The 22,625-nt window shown below is 38.0% G+C and overlaps 1 protein-coding gene and 1 long non-coding RNA gene across 6 annotated transcripts; one reads left to right on the top strand and one right to left on the bottom strand.

The window, feature by feature from the left end:
* Positions 1-4,650: 4,650 nt before the first annotated feature.
* On the bottom strand, positions 4,651-14,072 carry LOC136266991 (uncharacterized). Of its 2 annotated transcripts, none has more exons than XR_010706442.1 (4): positions 13,611-14,072; positions 13,242-13,354; positions 9,367-9,627; positions 4,651-5,673 (listed from the first exon to the last, which is right to left on the bottom strand). It is a non-coding gene; the product is annotated as an uncharacterized lncRNA (long non-coding RNA). The 2 variants fall into 2 exon arrangements; XR_010706438.1 differs by having other exon boundaries at positions 4,651-4,824; positions 13,611-14,058.
* Positions 14,073-20,061: 5,989 nt separating this feature from the next.
* Positions 20,062-22,625, top strand: LOC136266678 (E3 ubiquitin-protein ligase TRIM71-like). 4 transcript variants are annotated; one of them, XM_066061687.1, is made up of 4 exons: positions 20,062-20,629; positions 20,960-21,993; positions 22,043-22,135; positions 22,185-22,625. In XM_066061687.1, exons 1-2 carry the CDS (start codon positions 20,226-20,228, stop codon positions 21,807-21,809), a joined length of 1,254 nt encoding a protein of 417 aa, XP_065917759.1. In that variant the 5' UTR covers positions 20,062-20,225; the 3' UTR covers positions 21,810-21,993; positions 22,043-22,135; positions 22,185-22,625. The 4 variants fall into 4 exon arrangements, with proteins under 4 accessions (XP_065917759.1, XP_065917762.1, XP_065917754.1 ...); XM_066061690.1 differs by having other exon boundaries at positions 20,960-22,135; positions 22,185-22,269; positions 22,323-22,625; XM_066061682.1 differs by having other exon boundaries at positions 20,960-22,135; positions 22,185-22,269; positions 22,320-22,625.

The raw sequence follows: 22,625 nt of genomic DNA, 5'->3' as shown, positions 1-22,625 counted from the left end.
CATGTGGCAAGAACACGCAATGATGGACTAGTGCATTGGAATCCTTTGACACTTTTCATAGCAAATAAGCCTTTGTAACTGCAGTGTTCATTTAAACTTCTCCACGTAGCCCAGTTAACAGAGTTTTAACCAATGTTAAGTTTTAACCACAAAGAGTTAAGTTTCTCCTTTTTAAGTCACCAAGTATGCCAGTAATATGTAAACACACATTCTGCTAAAGTTCTTTACAGGTTTAAGGGTTAAAACTTCCATTTAGTGCAACTGGTTTACAGCCTAGCTATGGCCCACAGGTTATTACATGAAATTGGAAGTATCAGAAATCTTCTTAGAGTATATGTGACCGGATCTGCGAAAACCCAACACAATTGCACAAGCCTAAATTTACAGCATTAAGTATGGATTACAATGAGAGAAATACTTGCGTATTATTGAAAAATCCATAAATATTTGAGCGACTCTTTCTTAGTGAAGGAAGGGACTAACAATAACAACCTGGATATCATCTTATTCGCCTGCTCAAGAGGAGTTGGAAAATATTTGTTTCGTTGCAGTAGACCCAAGGATACTCAAGTTATGAGCGTTAGTTTATGTTACGTCGAAGCGATCATACACAATTGATTTTTCTTCACCAATTTCTCTTTTGTATGCAGTGCAAAAAGACAAGTAAAGGACAAACTTACCCAGTAAAGAAGAAAGTGTTGAACTAATTCAACATTCATACCTCTTAATATTCTAAAGGACAAAATTGTATATCCATACCAGAGCATCCCAGCATCCTTACAAACCTTCTCACTGCTTTCCTAGCTGCTAAACAAGCCTTAACACCTAGAACAATGCTTGGTTGCATCATTTTACCTCGTAGGCTTATAACGCATGACCATCCTCCTCTGGGTTAATCCACAAATTGCTTAGTTGGAGCCATTTGAGTGCACAAAAGGTCCATGGGGACCCCAAATTTGACCTCTAGCCTTAACTCGTCATCTGACTCCATTTTGTGTTTCAATATATAACCCACTAATCTCACTACCTGCATAAAATAGTTGTCAAATTCATTGACATGTTTGTTTATCTTTTATAATTCACTCACAGAAACACAACAAGAGCAACTATGTGGAGTTGGAACGTTTTGATGACCAGAGACTCACAGTCATGGTTGTACCAGTACCAGAAGTGACTTATTTAGATGTGAAAATTGACTTGAGGTAGGTACACTGTAGGGTTCTAAATAAAGGTGGAAATGTGAGTAGCCATTGTTAGAACATTGGCTAGTCACTCACTGAATGCTAGTATAGTAAATGTACATGACTACCTTATATCAGTGTCATGTGGCAGAAGATATCATGGAGTCCCGTGTGTATTGTGTACATGTTGGGACCACTCACATATAGTACACAATGATTATCCAGTGTTTAAAATCAAAAATGACTGTTCAGTTAGACAATGCTATAGATTGCCTAAAATTTTGGCGCCTCACTTGTCCCTAGCAATTAATGTAAACAATGAATTTACAAAAATAATTGGTGAATTATGAAATACATTAAATTTTAATACCTTACCAGTAATTTACATGTATTATTACTAGTGCATAAATCGATGTCGATTTTATGCTTCAAAGATTTGAATGCAATATTCGAAGGATTGATTAATATTTAGCTACTATTATGTAGGTGGAATAATTTTGAGTGTATTATAGCTAAATCCACTTTTTTTGTTTTGGCTCCCTTTGGCAAGTGGAATTTCTCACGTTGACAATATTACTTATCTGTTTAACAAGATATAGCAGCTGGAGAAAACACAAAACAAAACGTATAGCTGCTGCTAAAAGACCTTACAGTAGTACACAACTCACCAATATTCTTCCTCTACAGCTTGTCCCAACTACACTTCATGATTAGCAGTGGGTGTGGCCACTTGTGGTGTGAGCTAATAATTAACTTGTCAAACACTTAGTACAACCACCTTCCATTGCTTTCTAGTGTCTCAAGTGTAACTGCTCATGGTGAAATTATTCATGACGTGTTGAGCAGTTGGATTCTTACGTTCTTCTGCTCACTAATATGGCCAGGTTGTGTTTGTGCAAAATTCGAACTTCACTTTTGTCATTTGAATGATGTACCCCTCGAACCATTGAACGAATGCAGTAGATTCGTTTATGCACTAATTATTACAATAATTAATATTATGCTATACTTTTCAAATGTCCAGAACAGCAACTATTGGTACATACTGTAATGTAAGAACCTGGTATTGTGTTTGTGGTTAGCCCATAATTATATGGATGAGCTTATTGTGGTAAGGTGGTATAATATAGCAGGGAGACTTGTAATGTTGTGTGTCATAGTATGGCTCTGTAGCTTTAGAAAGAGTTGGTGCCCGGTTAACACCTGGTTTATTATAGGTAGCACAGCATCAAAGGTGTCCTGATCATGTGATCCACCCAGTGTAGTGACATCTACTGAAGTAAAAGATTTGTTGTGGTTGTCAAGTGATCACATGAGGCACTTCCCCTGATAAGGTATGTGTATTACCTAATATGGATCTGTCACTTAAACATTTTTTTTTATTTAGGAGGCATTGCAACATTATCTCCACAGACTACTCACACCCACACCACACCTCCACACTAGGGTATAGGGTCTGGTGATATTGGTTAGGATCATCTGTCTATAATCCAGTACCACATGTCTAAGACATGCTTAATGTATTTAAACACATCCAAGAATACTGACTAATATCACCAGATCCTCATCTCCTGTAGAGGTGGATGTGGTCACTACTGTACTAATTGGACATCTGTATTATATTATTTCTGTGTAAATTAAAACAACAATCATATAACACAACTTAACATGTAAATGACAGGGAACCCTTTGTGGTATTATGACCTTATTAACATACCTTCATACAGTAGGACTGAGGTTTTGTATAGTGAACAACACTTCACTTGAGTGAATCCAGGGTTGGGCAAGGTGGGTAGTAGACACAGGAAGTTTGGGGGTGCAAAGCTTTCAGGTTTTAATGTAGATTGAATTGCTTTAATTATGCAAAAAAAAAAAGATCTACTTTGTGAGAGTTGCACAGGGATAAGTGACTACAGCAGCTTATAAGTGCCGAAGGAGCGTGAAACGAATGCATTTAACCATGTGAGACTTCTATAGTGAAATATTGCCTTATTTTGGAACACCACAAATCCGATCCACAGGCCACCTGTTGGTGGTTTCGTTACATAAGCAATTAGTAAGAAGCATCTGTAATGCAACAGTTCTTATAGTGATGGGAGACACCAATGGACTTGTATTAATTTTATAGCATGTGAGACAGCAACAAGAGGAGAAGTGTTGCTAACCAGCCTGCAGCCTAGCAAACAGGCTAAAACTGTTGATCCACGACTAGTACTGCTCATTTCATGCTGCACAGCACTAATGAATGTGTTTATAATGACAGAGCAGGAGTGTAGGGTGGCCTGTGTGGTTGGTGAGGTTTCAACAATATTAATGGTCTTCCATATAAGGTAACTTTGGATTTCAGCACTGTTACCACACAACCTCATTGAAGTTTCACACTCCTTTGCACCTTTGGCGCTTATAAGCTCCTGGTGACTATCATGAGTAGTTCAGCTAGCTTATACATGTAGCTATATATGGCATATGCAAGACCACGTGTTTAGTAGGATAAGTGTATTCATGCATGAGGTACACTTAGACACTATATGTGTAGATTCTAACTCAGTAACTGTGGAGTATTCTTAATAGTTATGTAAGGTGACTGCTCTATTAGAATATTTGACTGACTGCTCTATTAGAGTATCTGGATGGTGTATCCTTTTCTTTGGGGGGGAGGAGGGGATGGGCACACGCCCCATTGTGCCAGATCCGCCATACCACTGTCACCCACATGGAAAAAGCATAGCTCAATATAACCACTATAATTTTCAGTTACCAACTATGAATGTGGTATATCTCATAAGTGTAGCCTCTTCACCTTATTATTGATGTCATGAAGCAGGGATGGATGTGTGTAGATGGATGCTGAAGTGTTTCCAGAAACTGCTAAGACCTGAAATTTTTCCTGGGGGCTTAGATTACATTTATCAATTGATGTAGGGCATCCCGACTCCCAGAATTATGTTACGGCTGTTGTACACTTCAAACTTTACATGTATAGCTCCACCCTTAGCCAAACTATGCCAAGCATAACTAGCAGCCAAATTAATTCCTAACATGCTTAAATGTCAGTTTGAAAGATTATCTTAGTGAAATTTGTTACCTGATTCAATTTGAGTGAGTACACATAATTTTCAGGAGGAGCATGACTCCAGACCCCCTAGATATTCAGTGTGTATGTAACAGAAAATAAATTTTGAACCCTGCAAATTCCTTGAGCCGATCTTGATGAAGTGATGTAGGACCTCATTACACTTGACAGACATGTAGTCAGGTGTTCTTAATAGATCACACTAGTTTTACTGAAGTTTTGATTATTTCCATAATCTCCAATTACACCAGTCACTGTATTTTGGTGGTCTCAAATAAAAAGTTGACATCAAGTAAAGTATTGTACCTGTCTATTCTATTTTTCCATATTGGTGACACATACATGTAGTACACTTATAGCCAATAACATATTTCATAGAGTCATTAATCATTGTCATTTTACTCCACACAATGATGATCAAGGAAGCTTTGTGGTACAAGAACAGAATTAGTTAAACACAACATCATGTAGTTACAGTCTTTACAAAGTGTTACATAATGTTTATTACACATAGTAGTAGTGTTCATGGGGTAGTGGCCATGGTTAGTACTTCATAAATTTTCTTGTTTACTGTAAAGGAAGAAAACCACAAAGTATACAAACATCCATACATATAACAATTACATACAACAACAATATCAAGACACAAGGTAGTGTGTTGTGTGGACACTAATGCTGACATGTCACACCAATGAGTTATCAATAGGTAGAATAAACACACCAATATCCATGTAGCACGTCAGTGGTTCTTCCATGGGACCACTTTATGACATAGTGTCATTGAAATACTCTAATAGAATATACACCTACACTGATGGGTTGGTTAATCATAGAAGACCAGGGCTAAGGTATGTACATCAATGTTATAAAGGATACTTGTAATAGTGGTAGGTGATTTGGGAGAGACAAGGCTGAATCTACCAACATAGCAAAACATGTGTTTGTTATTTATTTCAACACTTCAGGTCTAAAAGACTTCAAGTTAAGGAACAGTCTTGGTGCAGCTAGCATCAATTTTAGCATTAAATTCTACAGAAATATATTTTTCATTTTAAAAATCACCAGAACACGATGATCGTATACATAAAAATTTTCAATGGACACAATTTTTGTAGTAACTCAACTTTCTGCTAAATTTAATGGTACACCTATGTTTTATAGATAACTTCAGTGAAAACGAGTAATCCTCAAAAATAAAACCAGTGAAATTTGTTGATCCACAAAAATTACATACCTCGAAAATTTGTATATATACAGTATTGGTCTGCCTACTTGTCTGCCTCACTAGGCTAGGGGTAAAATGTACAGCTACGATTTTATACCGTAGTACTTAACTCAGATCACTTGGGGTTTTCAAAGAGTGTTTGCCCTCTGTGCCTTGCCTTTCACAGTACCTTCAATCATACTGATCATCTTCCTCTTCATAACGAAACAATACCAAGCTGTTAATTTCCCTTATAACACTTTCCTTAGAGAAGCATGTTTAGACCAAACTACATACATATTTGAAACACATACACTATTGTAAGAGGGAGTAAATACCTGTAGTTGTACTTTCTGTATAAAACAATTGCATAGCAACCCTCCCTTTAACAATTAAAGTTCAGAACACACTACCACACCCTTAAACAATCAGATCATATAGTAACAACAAAAGGTACTTGTGTTTGGTGTGTTGTATTGTTACATGAACTCTACACACACACACACAACACACACACACCAACTACACATGCACATACACTACACATGCACATACACTACACATGCACACACTACACACACACTACACACACACTACACACACACACACACACACACACACACACACCACACACACACACACAAACCACACTACACTACACTACACACACACAAACCACACTACACTACACACACACTACACTACACACACACTACACTACACTATCAGTATCAGATCAGTAACATGTGTAAATAAGTAGCAGATACAGATATACATTAACATCTATTTATGGGCACTCGTGCTCTAGTAATATCCTAGCAGTGCCTGTTAATGTAATGTTGACTATTGATTGAAGTCCCACACTGTCACTTTACAGCTGAATTTTGAGTGAAAATTGTGAGAAGAAAAAGTTTATGCTACCATATCAGATTGGCTTTGTTAATCAGCTTGATAATATTATCATACAGTATAGTAGTACTGTATATTAGGGATCACGCAGTTTTGGGCTTTCTTACCCAAAAAATATCACCCTAAAACCAGCCTCAAATATCCTTCATAACAGCTTGGCAATATTGGATAGGCATAGCCAAGCTCAAAAATGCCTTCAGAGTGACCCCCAAACCCTTCCAACAAGTTTCTACGGAAGTTTAAAAATTTTCTATTTACTAGAATTTAATTCTGACTAACTAACTAACTAACTGATGCCTTTAGCCTCAACAATGGATAAGGCTACAGGCTTGATTTTTTCACTGTTTGACGTCGCTTCGTTCCAAAATGTGCTTTTTCACCAACCACAGCACGTACAATACACGTATCGTGGACTTACCTTTGTCCTCCTTTGTGTTCCAGTTCTTTTCGCTGACAATGCAAGGTGTCAATTTGTGATAGCGCAATACAGCTTCCCTCTGGCTGTGTCATGCTTTCCGCCCGCATTTAGGAATTTTAAGCTGGATTAGGGATCAAAGAACAAAAATGCAGGGAAACAAGGGAACAGCTAAAAGTTGTGAAACAAGGGAGGTTGCCTATACCTGCAAATATTCTGGCGGACATCTAATCCCTACTCTTCAATCTGTAACCTGCTGTTTTGATTTTTGATCCATAATCCAGCTTAAAATTCCTAATTTTTCCTTCTGCTTGTTTTATATCGGTTATTGGAATATCAGCTAAATGTCATATCAGTGCACCTCAATTATTTTATAGGAACAGTGGAACCTCTATTTTTACCTGAATACCTGTGTGAATATCACAAAAAAGTGTTCAGATATTAAAGTGAATTAGTTGAGATAAAATACAGAGCCATGTTCAACTACTCTAATAGAACATACACTTGTTGACAAAATACAGTCACTGCTACCATTTGGATAATTATAAAAGGGTTTGGATAATCAAAAGTTTGGGTAATTAAGGTCTCACTGTCCACAGCTGATGTCTTTCTAAACAAACTCTCTGAATTAAGGACACAAGAAAAAAGTCCATAAGGAAGACAACAAATTTGGTCTGGTCAATACACTTCCTGTATCTGAAAGAAGAAAACAGCGAAAAGTGGTAAAAACCCAAAAGGCACATCCCATTGGTGAGTTTATTATTGTGGCGTAAAATGGTGGCCATGCACTGCTTCATTTGGACTCTAGGCTTGCGACTGGTGAGTGAGTGAGTGAGTGAGTGAGTGAGTGAGTGAGTGAGTGAGTGAGTGAGTGAGTGAGTGAGTGAGTGAGTGAGTGAGTGAGTGAGTGAGTGAGTGAGTGAGTGAGTGAGTGAGTGAGTGAGTGAGTGAGTGAGTGAGTGAGTGAGTGAGTGAGTGAGTGAGTCTGTCAGTCAGTCAGTCAGACAAAATTTCAAGTTTTGGCGATTTTAAAAAAATTTCTATATCCAGTCACTGTTAAGTGCTTTCTGATATTTAATACTGAATGTAATATTTCAATGAACTTGATTAGCAATTTCGTGTCATCACTTGCATGCTTTTGATACACCCACATGGAATTTCATTATTGGTATTTCAGATCGAAATTTGGTTCTACTTCGGGTACTTAGAGATAATGAGTTACTCTCTAGAATTCCTATGGATATAATTACATGAAAATAACAAGGAGAAAACATCCTGACCACCTGGTAGACTCCTGTAAGCGTTCGAGCGTAAATCGGATGGCTGCAGGTTCGAGGCCACCTAGGTCCAGTCATGGATTTTTTCTCCTTTCTCCAACTTTTCAAACACACCTTAAGTAGTTAAAGTCTAAGTAGCTAAAGTCTTTGAGCGGGCTGTAGGACCAGGTGTCCTACAGACCTTCAGCACCTGTGCTGTAAAGCATTAATAAATTAAAAAAATAAAATAAAAAAATACTATTATAGAGCATCAAGTTTTCAAAAATCTGAGTGAGTAATCAAGTTTCATTGGCCTTAGATGGACTAATATTATTCCATAAAGGTGACTTTCGTGGCATAAGGTGTCTCTTGAAGATGGTATTTTAGGCGGCACGCATCATTTTTGGGGGGATCTCTACTTAAAACAGTACTACCATACTGTTTGACATAACATTTGTTGGTCATGACACAGGAATATCCTCCCACAGACCACAAAATGACCTCATAATAATAGTGTGTGACTTTAACCTTTTATTGTGGTTTTGTTTGTTAATTTGTTGTAGTGATACTTTAATTAATGCATTGCCCAACCACAGTCACAACAGCCATAATAGTTATGGCAAAATCAATTATAAATACCTGTAGCATAACTTTATAAGAGCTCTGTATAGCGTCTGTCAAAAGTGTTAGTAGATCTACTATTTTCATGCCTTAAAGTGAAGGGGAACAGGGATTATTGATCCCTCACTCATGATTGTGGGAAAGATGACATCACACACTTTTTGATGGTCGATAATAACATTGTAGCAAAATATTCACAGTGATATTGGTACTATTAACAAGAGAAACAGTAAGGAGACAGATCATAAAGGTTAGAGTGGCATACTGCTACTTTTGTACAGTGGCCTCATGCACATATGTACATGTGTACTTGTTCAAACATCTAAAAACCACACTTGAGGATAATTTCTTCAACTGTCAACAGGTAAGCAATGTTTATTGTGCTTAAACTCACAGTACTCGACAGAGCTATTCTTCACTACTGGTACACATAAACACTACTAGACTGATAAGTTTACTGTAAAATTTTACATGTGGGTTTTCCCAGGCTGATTTTGTACTTCAAAGTTATACAATGGCTTTGTGGTTGTCATTGTGTAAACAATTACTAGATAATAGAATCCCTTGTTTTATAGTGAGTAATTTGATATTTGATTGTTCATGGGCTCACATAATGTGGCATGTGTAACTGTTGTATAATGCCCTACACAACACAAGACATTATTGTCATGATATTATCACAACTCGACTAATACACATCCACTAACCTGAAGGAGTTAAGGTGGTTACATTAGTAGTAACAACAGTTGCTGGTCCAGCATTGTTAATAGCCGACACTGTCACTTCATATTGAGTATCATTATCAAGATCAGTGAAACTGATAGTATTACTAGTAGTGGTTCTCTCCTCCACCAGTTCTGTTGTCCCATCAGATAAGGTCACATTGTATGTCACATCACAACATGAGGTATGGCTGAATGTGTCCCATGATATTACCAGTGAAGTCAGTCTCTGGTAAATTGGGGGACCTGTGAGGAGTGATACAGTATGTGAATTAGTTCAGAACTCACAAGAAACACAACAAAGCCACACTGTCTACAATTGTGCCACTCTGCAAAAAGCTAATATCATCTTTTCTTGCATAGCATCACATATGAACTTTTCATCTATAGCTAGAGGGTGTCAAGTTTCAGCACCTGCCAAACACTTACTTTTTATAGGCGGTTAGCAGTAATTACACGTGCACAAAATGAGCGATTGGAAACAGTGGAAATGGAAACAGAAAATGGTAATGTTCAAATCATCATATACTTTATCCTAGAGTACAACCCTCGCTTAGTGGCCACTTCTTAAAGACCACCTGGTTAATAGACCATTTCTGTACAAAGACCACCTTGTCAATTACTACACTTAATTCACTTTGCATGGACAAACTTTCTCACTATTTTACATGACACATTCTGGACATCACTAGTGTATCACATGATTAAACATTGTCATGGTTTCCAAATTGGCAACTCTATAGCATATAGTGGAAGAATTCATTGCACGTATGTATGTCATGGCTGAAAGATTTTAACTGACAATGTTTATGCAAAAAGTGCCACCCAATTCAATCTCATAGCATTTTTTTTTTTTTGGGGGGGGGGGGGGGGGGGGGGGAGCTAACAGGCTGAGCACACTGTTGTAATCACTATAACCATTCACAAGACTCCAGCTTCCATTTAAGGGTCTGCTCAAATAATTTTGAGCCCCCAACTTTTTCACCTTCCTCTACTTGTGTATTATATACACACTACATGGTCCAGTAACTTGAATAGTACACAAACTCTACACAACAATAGTACACAAACTCTACACAACAATAGTACACAAACTCTACACAAACTCTACACAACAATAGTACACAAACTCAACACAACAATAGTACACAAACTCTACACAAACTCTACACAACAATAGTACACAAACTCTACACAACAATAGTACACAAACTCTACACAACAATAGCACACAAACTCTACACAACAATAGCACACAAACTCTACACAACAATAGTACACAAACTCTACACAACAATAGTACACAAACTCTACACAACAATAGCACACAAACTCTACACAACAATAGCACACAAACTCTACACGACAACAGGTTCTACTTTAAGGGCATACCCTCCCAAGACACAACACTATCTACAAAGTAGATCTGAAGTCAATTATCAATAGTGACCTTATGTAGTTCATGTCCATGAAATCTTAACACAGTGTCTCAATTATGTAAATGTGTCCAATCTTCAAAATCTCACACATTTAACAAGTTCCATACACTACACACCAATAAGTGATACAACTACATACAGTATAAACACTATTATTCTATGACCTTATATGTACATATTGTACTTTGTGTGGGAGGATCAAAGCGATGCCGCGTATCGTATTGTCCATACAGTACTAATCAACTGCATAACTGTACTGTATGACTCATACAGTACAGTTATGCAGAGAATTTAAGGAATGTTACGTAAACAACACACTGTAAATCGCTAAAACCAGTTAAACTAATCCTACGAGTTCGTTCTACAGCTAGGAATGTGGGCGTCTGGATTTAGTGGAACGGAATGGTGGAATGGACTGGAATGGTGGACTGGAATGGTACTTTGGTAATTTCAATTGGTGGTCACCTCTTCATAAAGACCGTTTTACTTTAATATTTAAAGCGCTGCTATCTTGTTGTTTTAGAGTGTATCCCCATAGAATGGTCTTATTGATCAGTTGTGCACCACATGCCTAGAAAATCAGAGTGATATCTGATTTGTAATACAGCAATATACCCCATGCAAAAACAGTTTGGCTGTATAAAGTGACGTCCCCATCAAACTAAAAGTAACTGACAACTAAAGGAGCTATTATTTGGGTGAGGCCAAGAAATACTGACAAATAACTTGCTATAATTTATAAAAATTTGGTCCATCATCGTTCACTCGTACAGACTTGCTGCATTCCTAATTAATTCCCTGTAACTCTAATTGGCTAGTAATTTATTATTATTAACACTTTACAGTGACCAGCACTGAAGGTCTGACAGCAACATGTGCTGCAGCCTTAGGATTACCTAACCTAATTCAAGGACTTAGAACTAGCTGCCTTTTTTCTCCACTACAACACCGGACTATTGAGAAAGGTACCAATTTACTAGCCAATTAGATTTACAGGGAATTAATAAAGTCAGACTGCACAAGTCAATGATAAAGGACCAAGATTATTGTAAATTATACTTAGTTGCCAGTATATATTGACACTCATTTCTAGATATTAGCTCCTTTAGTTGCCAGTTGCTTTTAGTTTTGTGGACACATATTTTTTTGTATAGCCAAGCTGTTTTTTGTATGGGGTATATAGCTATTACTGTATTGTATCATAAATCAGATATCACTGGCTTTTCTAGGGGACATAACATGTGGCACACAATTCATCAATAAGATTGTCTTATAGGGCTCTAAAACAACAATTCAGATACTAAAATAAATGGTCTTTGTAAAGAGGTGGTCTTTGTTAGAAGGTGGTCTTTTAAAAGAGGTGACCACTAATTGAAATTACCTAAGTACCGTTCCATTCCAGTCCACCATTCCATTCCACTGAATCCAGACGCCCTAGGAATGGATTGTATAAACACTTACTGATCATCTGATCCCGAAGCTTTTAAACATGACTCCACTAAGACAGCACGATTGATCATGTGAGTTACATTGTAAATCACTAAAACTAGCCAAACTAATCCTATTAGTTTGTTCTACGACTAGAAATAGATTATATGAACACTTACTGATATCCTTATCACCGAAAATTGCAGCGGTTTGAATACTAGAGAAAATCGCTCCAAACCAGACATGACCAGGAAGTATAATATAATACTTAAAGCACCACCTTGCTTGTGTGTACGAAAAATACAGTACTCGGGGGGTGTCTCGAGGCAAATACAGCACTCAGCTTTGTCTCATGCTGTATTAGCCTCTCGGCCCACCCCCTCGTACTGTATTTTCCATACACACGCGCGGCGGTGCTTTAACTCTAATAACTACCACTTCAGAGAGTATAGGGTTTCTTATGTCATCCCATTAACATCCCATCCTCAACCACAACTAATCACACAGTACCTTATAATATTATTATGGGGTTTGTTCAACCTTTATCGTGCGATTTTATTACCATTTTTAATAGGCGAGCTAGTATTGGTACAGTATACTTTAAAGCCAATCATCTCAAGCCACACGATCATTTAAAAGCACAAAAGAAGGAAGGTAGATGGTGCTATGATTACTTCTAGCAAGTACTGTAGTAGTGACATCAACTAGTGTAACTGACTACAGATACTGAACAAAATAAACAGTTTTTAAAGCTTAGAATCAGTTGTTGTCATTTGCACCTGTAAGAACAGTTGGGTGGCTGATATTAATGTCAGAACAAATTGTTAGTTTTTGATGATACAATGAGTTGTACTAAGCATTTTTACAAAACAAGCACATTGTATATATCCCTTGAAGCCTAGCTATGCGTGAAGTACAATCTGAATATCTAACAAATATCCACTTAACCCCTAGGGTTTGTATTGTGTCTATTAGGGCTCAGTAGAAACCTACCTCAAGCCAACCTTCACATCTGAATAAGTCACTTCTGGTACTGGTACTGACACGACTGTAAGTGTCTTGTCATCAAAACCTTCCAACTCCACATAGTTGTTGTTGTGGTGTTTCTGTGAGTGAAATACAAGAACATGTATAAACATTAGTAGTGGTTTTTGTATGAGGACAACTGAGGAGCAACAACTGAGCAACAACTATTACAGCATAGCAGTATGGTGTTCAAGTAAGGATATCTTTTTGAGATGTGTAACAGTGATCTAGATACTCAAATAGAAAGCCTCTCTATTTACCTGTGGCATGCAATGTTATGAGAAGCCATATAAATATACATGTATAAGTGCTGCTGTTATGGTTAAACATTCTTACCCAGGTCTTCTAAAAACAGTAGCTGTTACACTTTAGGTATGAAGAGCTGCATGTGGTAGCTAATTGTCTGGGTGGTGTAATAGAGGCAGGTATCCAGGTAGAGATGTGCTTTTTAACAGCAACTCTGTTGTCCGTACTAAAAATCATATCAGAACACACTAGCTATTTGTCACATCAGTAGTTTATCAGCATCACCAAATAAAGAAATTTAAAATGTATACACAGTGAATGTAGAATCAGTGTTGGCTCTTTAAGGTACAGATAAATTGGACATTGTTACAACTATTAGCTAATATGCCAGTCATAACTAGCCATGACCACTTCATTATAGTATCATGATACAGTATCGTATTGAACAGTTTATTGATGGTGATATGTGATACACAAAATGCACTATATCACAGAACACTGATATCTTTAGCTGGAGAAATAACCTTGAAAGACTTCTACACTGTTACTATAGGTTTCTTGTGCAGCTTATCACTACAAAACACGTTCTCAATACTATACTGATGTCTATATGAAGATGAGCATGTGTATTATATGTGTTTTGTCCAGTGTCTGAACATGACAGCTATTCCACCTGTCATCTCTGCCTACAATAATGTACAGATACAGCTCTACACATCAAGACCAAGTCTCAAGGTTTATCTGTTTCCTAAGTAGTCCACCCCTTCAAATAGAGTAAGGGTCTGGTGACCATAGTATATGGTACTTGTGTGACCAGAATGTAAATGTGTGCACAAAGCAATGGCGGATCCAGGATGGGGAATGTGGGACAAACGCCCCCCCCCTCTCACTTTGTGGAGGAGCCATACATGTACTTCTGATTAAAATACTAAACTTTATGTCAGGGCAAGAATGATCAATTTATAACTAATGAAAATATGTAGTATTTATTACAAATTTAACTGAAACCGAAGTGAACCAAAGTCAAACTAGTTGTGAAATTGTCCCTCAGCACCTACATGCGTACCAAGTGCCTCTAAAATAACTATCACGTTGCTGCTGTTTAAGAGATTCATAGCCTTTTACACAGCTTTTAAGACCTCACAATCATCTGCAAAAGCTAAAATGTCAAAAATCAACAGTGAGACACTATTAGAGGTGATTATTTGCTGCTTCAGAAAATGCAGCAACTAACAAGAGAATCTGGCTCTCCCTGCAATCACCTACAACTTAGCCTGTTTGTGCCCTCCCCTTGCCAGCTCCTGGATCCGCCTCTGCAAAGTAATAATAATATTACTTGTTTAGTTGTAACTTGGCAAAGAAAGCACGAAAGTTTATACTTCTTAACAAAAGTCTTTACTGTGTGTGCATCTCAGAGTCTCACTTGGGGATTATCCACTGCTTTCTAATTTGGTCATCGGTTATTGTGTTATTAATGGCACAACTACATGGTTTATGTCACATGATTATTTAAACTGGATAATGTGATTTGATTGGCTCTGATAGTAGCACAAGTACCATATACTATGGTCACCAGACCCTTCCGCTATAATACAAAGAGGTGGGTGTTACCAGACTATTTCCTAGATTGGTAGGCTGTAAATGACTGCCATAAGTGTGCTACATTATGGCGGTGTATAGGGTCAGGGTTGTACAAAGGACAGGTTTAATCATACTGTAAGTAAACAAAACAAACACAGTCTCACATACAGTAGCAATGAGCACAGATACTAGTCTCGCATGGCCAGACCGTTTTTTCTCTGCACAGCATTTATCGATTGGAATTACAAGCACCTACTCCGAAAAAGGGTCTGGAATGGCAAGGGGGTGTCACTCAGGCTCTTGCTGTGTAGGTTGATCTGCAACCACGGTCAAACTCTAAGTCAATGGTCGAGGCCACAAAATAGCTCTTACAGTGGGTCAAGGGTCAAGACGATACAGAAGGTTCAAAACCCACAATCAAAAGTATACATAGCTATTATCAAGCTAAACATGTCACTCACAGTATAATAAAACCATGCAAAAGAATAATACATATTTTAATGTAGTATTATATACACACCCATAAAGTAAATAGCTTCATGTGCCAAGTTATTTTACAACAAAAATAAAAATAGCTAAATCTTTTCTTGCAATAACCAAATTCGCTCCGCGCTTTACTGATACGGAAGGCCAGCAATACATCGACACCATTTCCTTCCACTCATGTGGCCAAACTCATGATTTTAAAAGTTAACATATACATTGTTCCAAGAAATTAAATGAGTCGGTCGGGCCGAGAAACATGAAATTAAGTTGAAGTGGCCTAAGCTATAGTATCTATGTATTTACTGAGATTTTTGCACAACACACAACAAATAAATAAATACCAAAGGTGTAGCCGGGTGTGGTGGATTCACTAAGTGGTTTTGCACAGCATATAATATACACAAATAAAATAAATAAATACCATACAGTCTCGCAATGAGTACAGATACACATTAAAAACTTACACACAAACTGTCATTCCGTTATCAGTACTCCATTAAACACGACCTGGTGACCAACAACAGTTGCTGCGACCATAGATGACCGGACTTCTTTAACTTCAATTTTTCTTATGCGCGCCTAGTAGCTGCTTATTCAAAGGGTGTGCCGTGCGTTTCGTCAAAATGGCTTCTGCTCTCCTTCCTTCCGTGTCTTCTGTGGCTAAGTGTCAAGTGTTGATGGAACATTTTGATAATCCAGACCAACTTCAAGATGCTATTAACTGTAGCGAAGAATGCGCCGCTTTATTGCAGTATCCCTCCACCACGCCCGTTTCTAAATATTGTCCTGATCATCCACGAAGAAAACTTGACGTGTTCTGCAGACAATGTGGAACTGAGTTATGTAGAGATTGTGTCTCCCATGGTCACTCAACACACCAGCGTACTAGCATTACAAGTGTGACTGATGAAGAAACCAGGAGACTGGGAGAAGCTATGGGTCACATGACAGATTTACTGGAAGAGACGAAACGAGCAGTGTCCGTTGTGAAGGAAATGAGACAACGTGTTAGGAGCAGAAAGGAGCACAACATGGAGAGGACAAGGGAGGTGTTTAATGCTCTTAGAAAAATCATCGATGAACGAGAAGAACAAGTCATAACAGATATTACCAAAGGAGCAGACAAGAGGGAGAACACACTAAAGGTATTATTTTGTAGTTAATCTGCCACACAAAGTTAGTATCAGTAACATAATACAGCAGTTCTAATAGATATTGTGTGACAACAAATACCAGCAAAATCACGTGCACAAGATTTCGACCAATCAAATCAATTCATTTTTATGTTTAAACTATAATATCAAGATACAAGGTAGTGTGTCGTGTGGCCCAAGAAGTCGGCGCACCGCACCATGAGTATATTAACAGGAAGAAAAAAAATGCAATTTTCACACCTATGTAGCTCTGTGATCCCTTATCCGATTGGAACCAAATTTGCTAGAGATGTGCCGCCCAGTTAGGGGAGTCTACATACCAAATTTGAAGAAAATTGCTCCAGCCATTTCCGAGATACGAGCGAACAAAATTTCGTTTTAATTTCTTCGTTATCTTCATTTCGCAAAATTCGCCATAAAACACGAATGCGTGCTTGGATTGGGCTGACATTTGGCACACTTAAAGGTCTCATTAAGGCGGATCTCCATACCAACTTTGGTAGGAATCCGATGCACATTCACGGAGTTATGACCGATTATTTGCGTAAAATGAGGTCGAAGGTCTGTCACGCCTACAGGGTAAACCCCTTGGAGGAATCAGTTGAAAATTGATATGTAGATGGAGCAACCATCGTAGGAGTGCCTTTTTGTGGTTTGAAAGGAATCGGGATAAAGACCATGGAGATATGACACAAAACCCAACCTGTGTCAAAATTACGCGATCGATTTTTATGAATAAAAAAAACTATTAGTTTTCGTGTCTACCAGGCAAACCGCTTAGAGCAACAAGCTGAAAATCAGTATGTAACTGGAATAATCATCATAGAAAGTTGTTGCAGTAGTACAGAAGAATCGAAGTACAAATCACTGAGTTATGATTCGAAAGGCAACTACATACAGCAAATGCGAGATCGAGATACTCTAATAGAACAGTCACCCTAATAAAGCATTCAGCTGCATTTATAATTTACTCAGTTATATTACATTGCAAGTTATTCTGTAGGGAATTCAGCTACAAACAAATTGCCCTGTAGAGAGATCAGCTAGAAAGTTACCTTGTAGAGAGTTCAGTTACAAAGAAACAATCATGCAAAGAGTTTAGCTGCAAACAAATCACCCAGTAGAAAGTTCCGCTATGAACAGATCACACTGTAGAGAGTTCAGTTAGAAACAAGTCATCCTGTAGAGAGATCAGCTAGAAGAAGTTACCTTGTAGAGAGTTCAGTTACAAAGAAACAATCATGCAAAGAGTTTAGCTGCAAACAAATCACCCAGTAGAAAGTTCCGCTATGAACAGATCACACTGTAGAGAGTTCAATTAGAAACAAGTCATCCTGTAGATAGATCAGCTAGAAGAAGTCACCTTGTAGAGAGTTCAGCTACTAAGAAACCACCATGTAAGAGAGCTCAGCTGCAAACAAATCACCTGTAGGGAGTTCAGCTAGGAACAAGCCACACTGTACAGAGATCAGCTAGAAACAAATCATCCTGTAGAGAGTTCAGCTAGAAGAAGTTACATTGTAGAGAGTTCAGCTACAAAGAAACTACCATGTAGAGAGTTTAGCTGCAAACAAATCGCCCTGTAGAGAATTCAGCTACAAACAAATTACCCTGTAGAAAGATCAGCTAGAAGAAGTTACCTTGTAGAGAGTTCAGCTACAAACTAATCACCCTGTAGAGAGTTCAGCTAGAAACAAGTCACCCTGTAGAGAGATCAGCTAGAAACAAGCCACCCGTAGAGAGTTCAGCTAGAAGAAGTTACATTGTAGAGAGTTCAGCTACAAAGAAACTACCATGTAGAGAGTTCAGCTACAAACTAATCACCCTGTAGAGAGTTCAGCTAGAAACAAGTCACCCTGTAGAGAGATCAGCTAGAAACAAGCCACCCGTAGAGAGTTCAGCTAGAAGAAGTTACATTGTAGAGAGTTCAGCTACAAAGAAACTACCATGTAGAGAGTTCAGCTACAAACAAATCAACCTGTAGCAAGATCAGTTAGAAGAAGTTACCTTGTAGAGAGTTCAGCTACAAACAAATAACCCTGTAGAGAGTTCAGCTACAAACAAGTCACCCTGTAGAGAGATCAGCTAGAAACAAGCCACCCGTAGAGAGTTCAGCTAGAAGAAGTTACATTGTAGATAGTTCAGCTACAAAGAAACTACTATGTAGAGAGTTCAGCTGCAAACAAATTGCCCTGTAGAGAATTCAGCTACAAACAAATCACCCTGTAGAAAGATCAGCTAGAAGAAGTTACCTTGTAGAGAGTTCAGCTACAAACAAATCACCCTGTAGAGAGTTCAGCTAGAAACAAGCCACCCGTAGAGAGTTCAGCTAGAAGAAGTTACATTGTAGAGAGTTCAGCAGTTCAGCTGCAAACAAATCACCCTGTAGAGAGTTCAGCTAGAAACAAGCCACCCGTAGAGAGTTCAGCTAGAAGAAGTTACATTGTAGAGAGTTCAGCAGTTCAGCTACAAACAAATCACCCTGTAGAGAGTTCAGCTAGAAACAAGTCATCCGGTAGAGAGATCAGCTAGAAGGATCACCTTGCAGAGGGGTCAGCTACAAAGAAATCACCCTGCTTCATCTTCTCTTCTTCCTGTAGTAAAGAATAAATGATAGGTTAAAAGCCCTAAAGCCGGCCATAGGCCGGCTTTGGTGTATACAAATACAAAAAGAAGTGAAATCTAATCCAAAACAGCCAAGCTGTAAAAAAAGTGCAGCCCTGAGAAAGGCCATGGTGAAAAAAGATGTGAAATCCAAGGTGGCGGCCAAGAAATGGCTGTGATGGTAGGTTAATGGTAAAAATTTTAATAACAACAATTCAGGTGAATTTTGGGCCAATTGACCAAGCAGCACCAAATTCACCTGAATTGTCGTTATTAAAATTTTTACCATTAACCTACCATCACAGCCATTTCTTGGCCGCCACCTTGGATTTCACATCTTTTTTCACCATAGCCTTTTTCTCAGGGCTGCACTCTTTTTTTACAGCTTGGCTGTTTTGGATTAGATATTAATTACTGCAAATAACGTGTGTTGTTGTCATGCAAGGTCTTTTAATTATAAGTTTATTTATAACCCCATACAGGTTTACATACCAAACCAATTCACATGATTTTGTGTAATAGGTGAGCCCCTCCCACCTACCATTTAGCATTCTCTATTAGAGAAATTAAAAGCAAACACATTATCTGTTTTACTGACTTAAAGGTTTGAAACTGGCTTGAAATTGACAGTCAAAGCTAAACCAACAATGCTAACATCAGTAATATTATGCTACAAAGTAGTTCTTCCTGGGATTGGTAGTGGTAATGATGTGTCTCGTTGTTCTTGTTTTAATATTAGCTACAGCTGGAGAGGTTGTTGTTACTATGGACACAACTACAGAATTGTCTGGAGCTATTGAAGAAGACAAGAGAGAACAAAGTGACTACCACTGAACTGGTTAGGAGGAGGAAGATACTGGAGCGACGACAAGATCACCTGATGTTAATGAAGAAGAGATCAAGACTGGAACCAGTAATGAAGGAACAAAGAGAAGTTGAGTATGAAGAAGTGGAACGTCTTTGTGAGGAGGTGACCAAGTTGGGAGGATTTCTACCTCTGGACCCCAGCAAGTGTGAAATGACCTTCCCTACAGCAATGACAATAATGACCAAAGAGACGTCACTAATGGTAACACTTAGAGATGTCAATGGTGACATTGTTGATGATAAGAATAGTGAGGTAAATGTATCCGTGACCACCAAAACTGGAGAAGCCATAGTAGTGGGACCAGTCAAGGATGTTAATGGTGGAAACTACACAGTATCCTTCACTCCCAGGACACCTGGAGATTACATGATATCAATTGTAGTTGATGGACAACACATCCCAGGCAGTCCTCACAAGTAAGGAATAGTGTGTGTTCTATTAGAGTGTTTTGTGGATAACATCTGAGGTGTGATTGTATTATACTTATTCAGTTAGTGTATACTAATGTTACACAATGACTATACATATTAACACTACTACACAGTCAGTCTATACAGTCACACTACTATACAATAGCTATACATGTATTATTTTCCCATACAATGTGTCATACATACAAAACATACAAGTGATTATCATTCGAACTTTCCACTATAATGTTATCTCATTTCCTGTACATACAGGAAGTGATGTCACCAGTATTATTAATGTACAGTAGATCGTGTGATCCTGTCATGTTACTGTAGGATATTAGTTGTACTGAGAGACTACAGCAAGATGAGAGAAGAACACTGCCAAGTGATGACTCATTATGGAGGGAACAAGTTTGGTCAACTCCATGATGTTGCTATAGGAGTTAATAATGAAGTCATCATTGCTGATTATACTAACGAGTGTGTAATTGTGCTGGACTGTAACTTTGCTTTATTAGCAGTGATTGGACAAGGAAGTGGTGACAACAGATTGGTCAGTCCTATTGGTGTAGCAGTCAGTAAGGATGACATCATAGCTATTAGCGACTTTAGTAGTGATCAAGTGAAGAAGTATTCACTACAAGGAGAACTCTTATCAATAATTGGTAACAATGTAGGGAACAACAATGGCCAGTTTTATGCTCCTAGGGGACTAGTCTTCAGTAGTAATAAAATGTTGTATGTTGTAGATGGGTATAATCACAGGGTCCAGGTATTCCAACAAGATGATAAATTTGCATTTACATTTGGCAGTGAAGGGTCCAACCCTGGACAATTTCAGCGTCCTGTTAGAATAGCAATTGATACTGACAATAGAGTGTTAGTTAGTGACTATCATGGTAATCATATTAGTCTCTTCAGTCATACTGGCAGTTTTATTAGTAGGATAACATGTGATAGACCATGGGCCATTACTGTTAGCCCTGATGGTCACATCATAGCTAGTTATGGTGATAGGAATAAAATTGGTGTATGGAGCCCCACCCATCAAATGATAGAACATTTTGGAAAGAAGGGACCTCAACAAGGAGAATTTGATACTATCAATGGTATAGCCATGAACAGTAGTGGGAGTATTTATGTTGTGGAGTGTCACAACAAGAGACTACAATTTATCAGTTAAATTGTTATTTTGTGTGTTTGTATGATGTAATCTATTATTACCATGGTTACTAATTGTTTACACAATATGATAATATTCTACGTAACTGTACATATTAGTGTGTGAGGGGTGATGGTGTGGTTGTTTTGTGTTGTTACTATGTAGCCATGACAACCACACAACCACTGTTACCAGGAAGTTACCAGTAAGTGTTGGTGATGAAGAGCTGGTATACAAGTGTCTTTTCTATACAGGTGAAGAAAGTAGGTGTGTACAATGAAGATCATCTGAAATGATGTCATTGGGGACTTTTAGCCAATCAGATTGTACTGTGTGTACAGAATAAAGTAATCAAAATGTGTAACTTGACAATGTTTGAACTTTATAAATCACCAGTGTCCTGATCATGTGATCCACACGTCTACATGAGAGATTCGTTGTGGTTGTCAAGTGATTAAATCAGACAGTTCACCTTAATAAGGTATGTGTACTACCTTATTTGGATGTGTAATTTAAATGTGTTTAATTCAGAAGGTGTTACAACATGTTCTCCTATTTACCAACGGACTACTCACACCCACACCACACCTCCACACTAGGGTATAGGGTCTGGTGATATTGGTTAGGATTTTTTGGATCATCTGTCAATTTATTAGTTCTCCATTACCACATGTAGTAGATGATGTAATCCTTAGACATTCTAATTGGCTTAATGTATTTTAAACACATCAGTGTCCAATACTGACCAATATCACCAGATCCTACTCTCCTGTAGAGGTGGGTGTGGTCACTAATGTACTAATTGGACAAATGTATTTCTGTGTATTTGAGAATTGA

Source organism: Dysidea avara, chromosome 1 (assembly GCF_963678975.1).
Source record: "Dysidea avara chromosome 1, odDysAvar1.4, whole genome shotgun sequence".
NCBI classification, from domain to species: Eukaryota; Metazoa; Porifera; class Demospongiae; order Dictyoceratida; family Dysideidae; genus Dysidea; species Dysidea avara.
The sequence above is the reverse complement of the archived record's forward strand: the minus strand, read 5'-3'. Positions and strand labels throughout refer to the sequence as shown.

Bases quoted from the DNA above. Each gene is read 5' to 3' on its own strand.
- LOC136266678 (XM_066061687.1), top strand. From the start codon at position 20,226: ATGTTAATGAAGAAGAGATCAAGACTGGAACCAGTAATGAAGGAACAA. The intron at 20,630-20,959 runs GTAAGGAATAGT...ATGTTACTGTAG, and splicing joins ATCCCAGGCAGTCCTCACAA to GATATTAGTTGTACTGAGAG.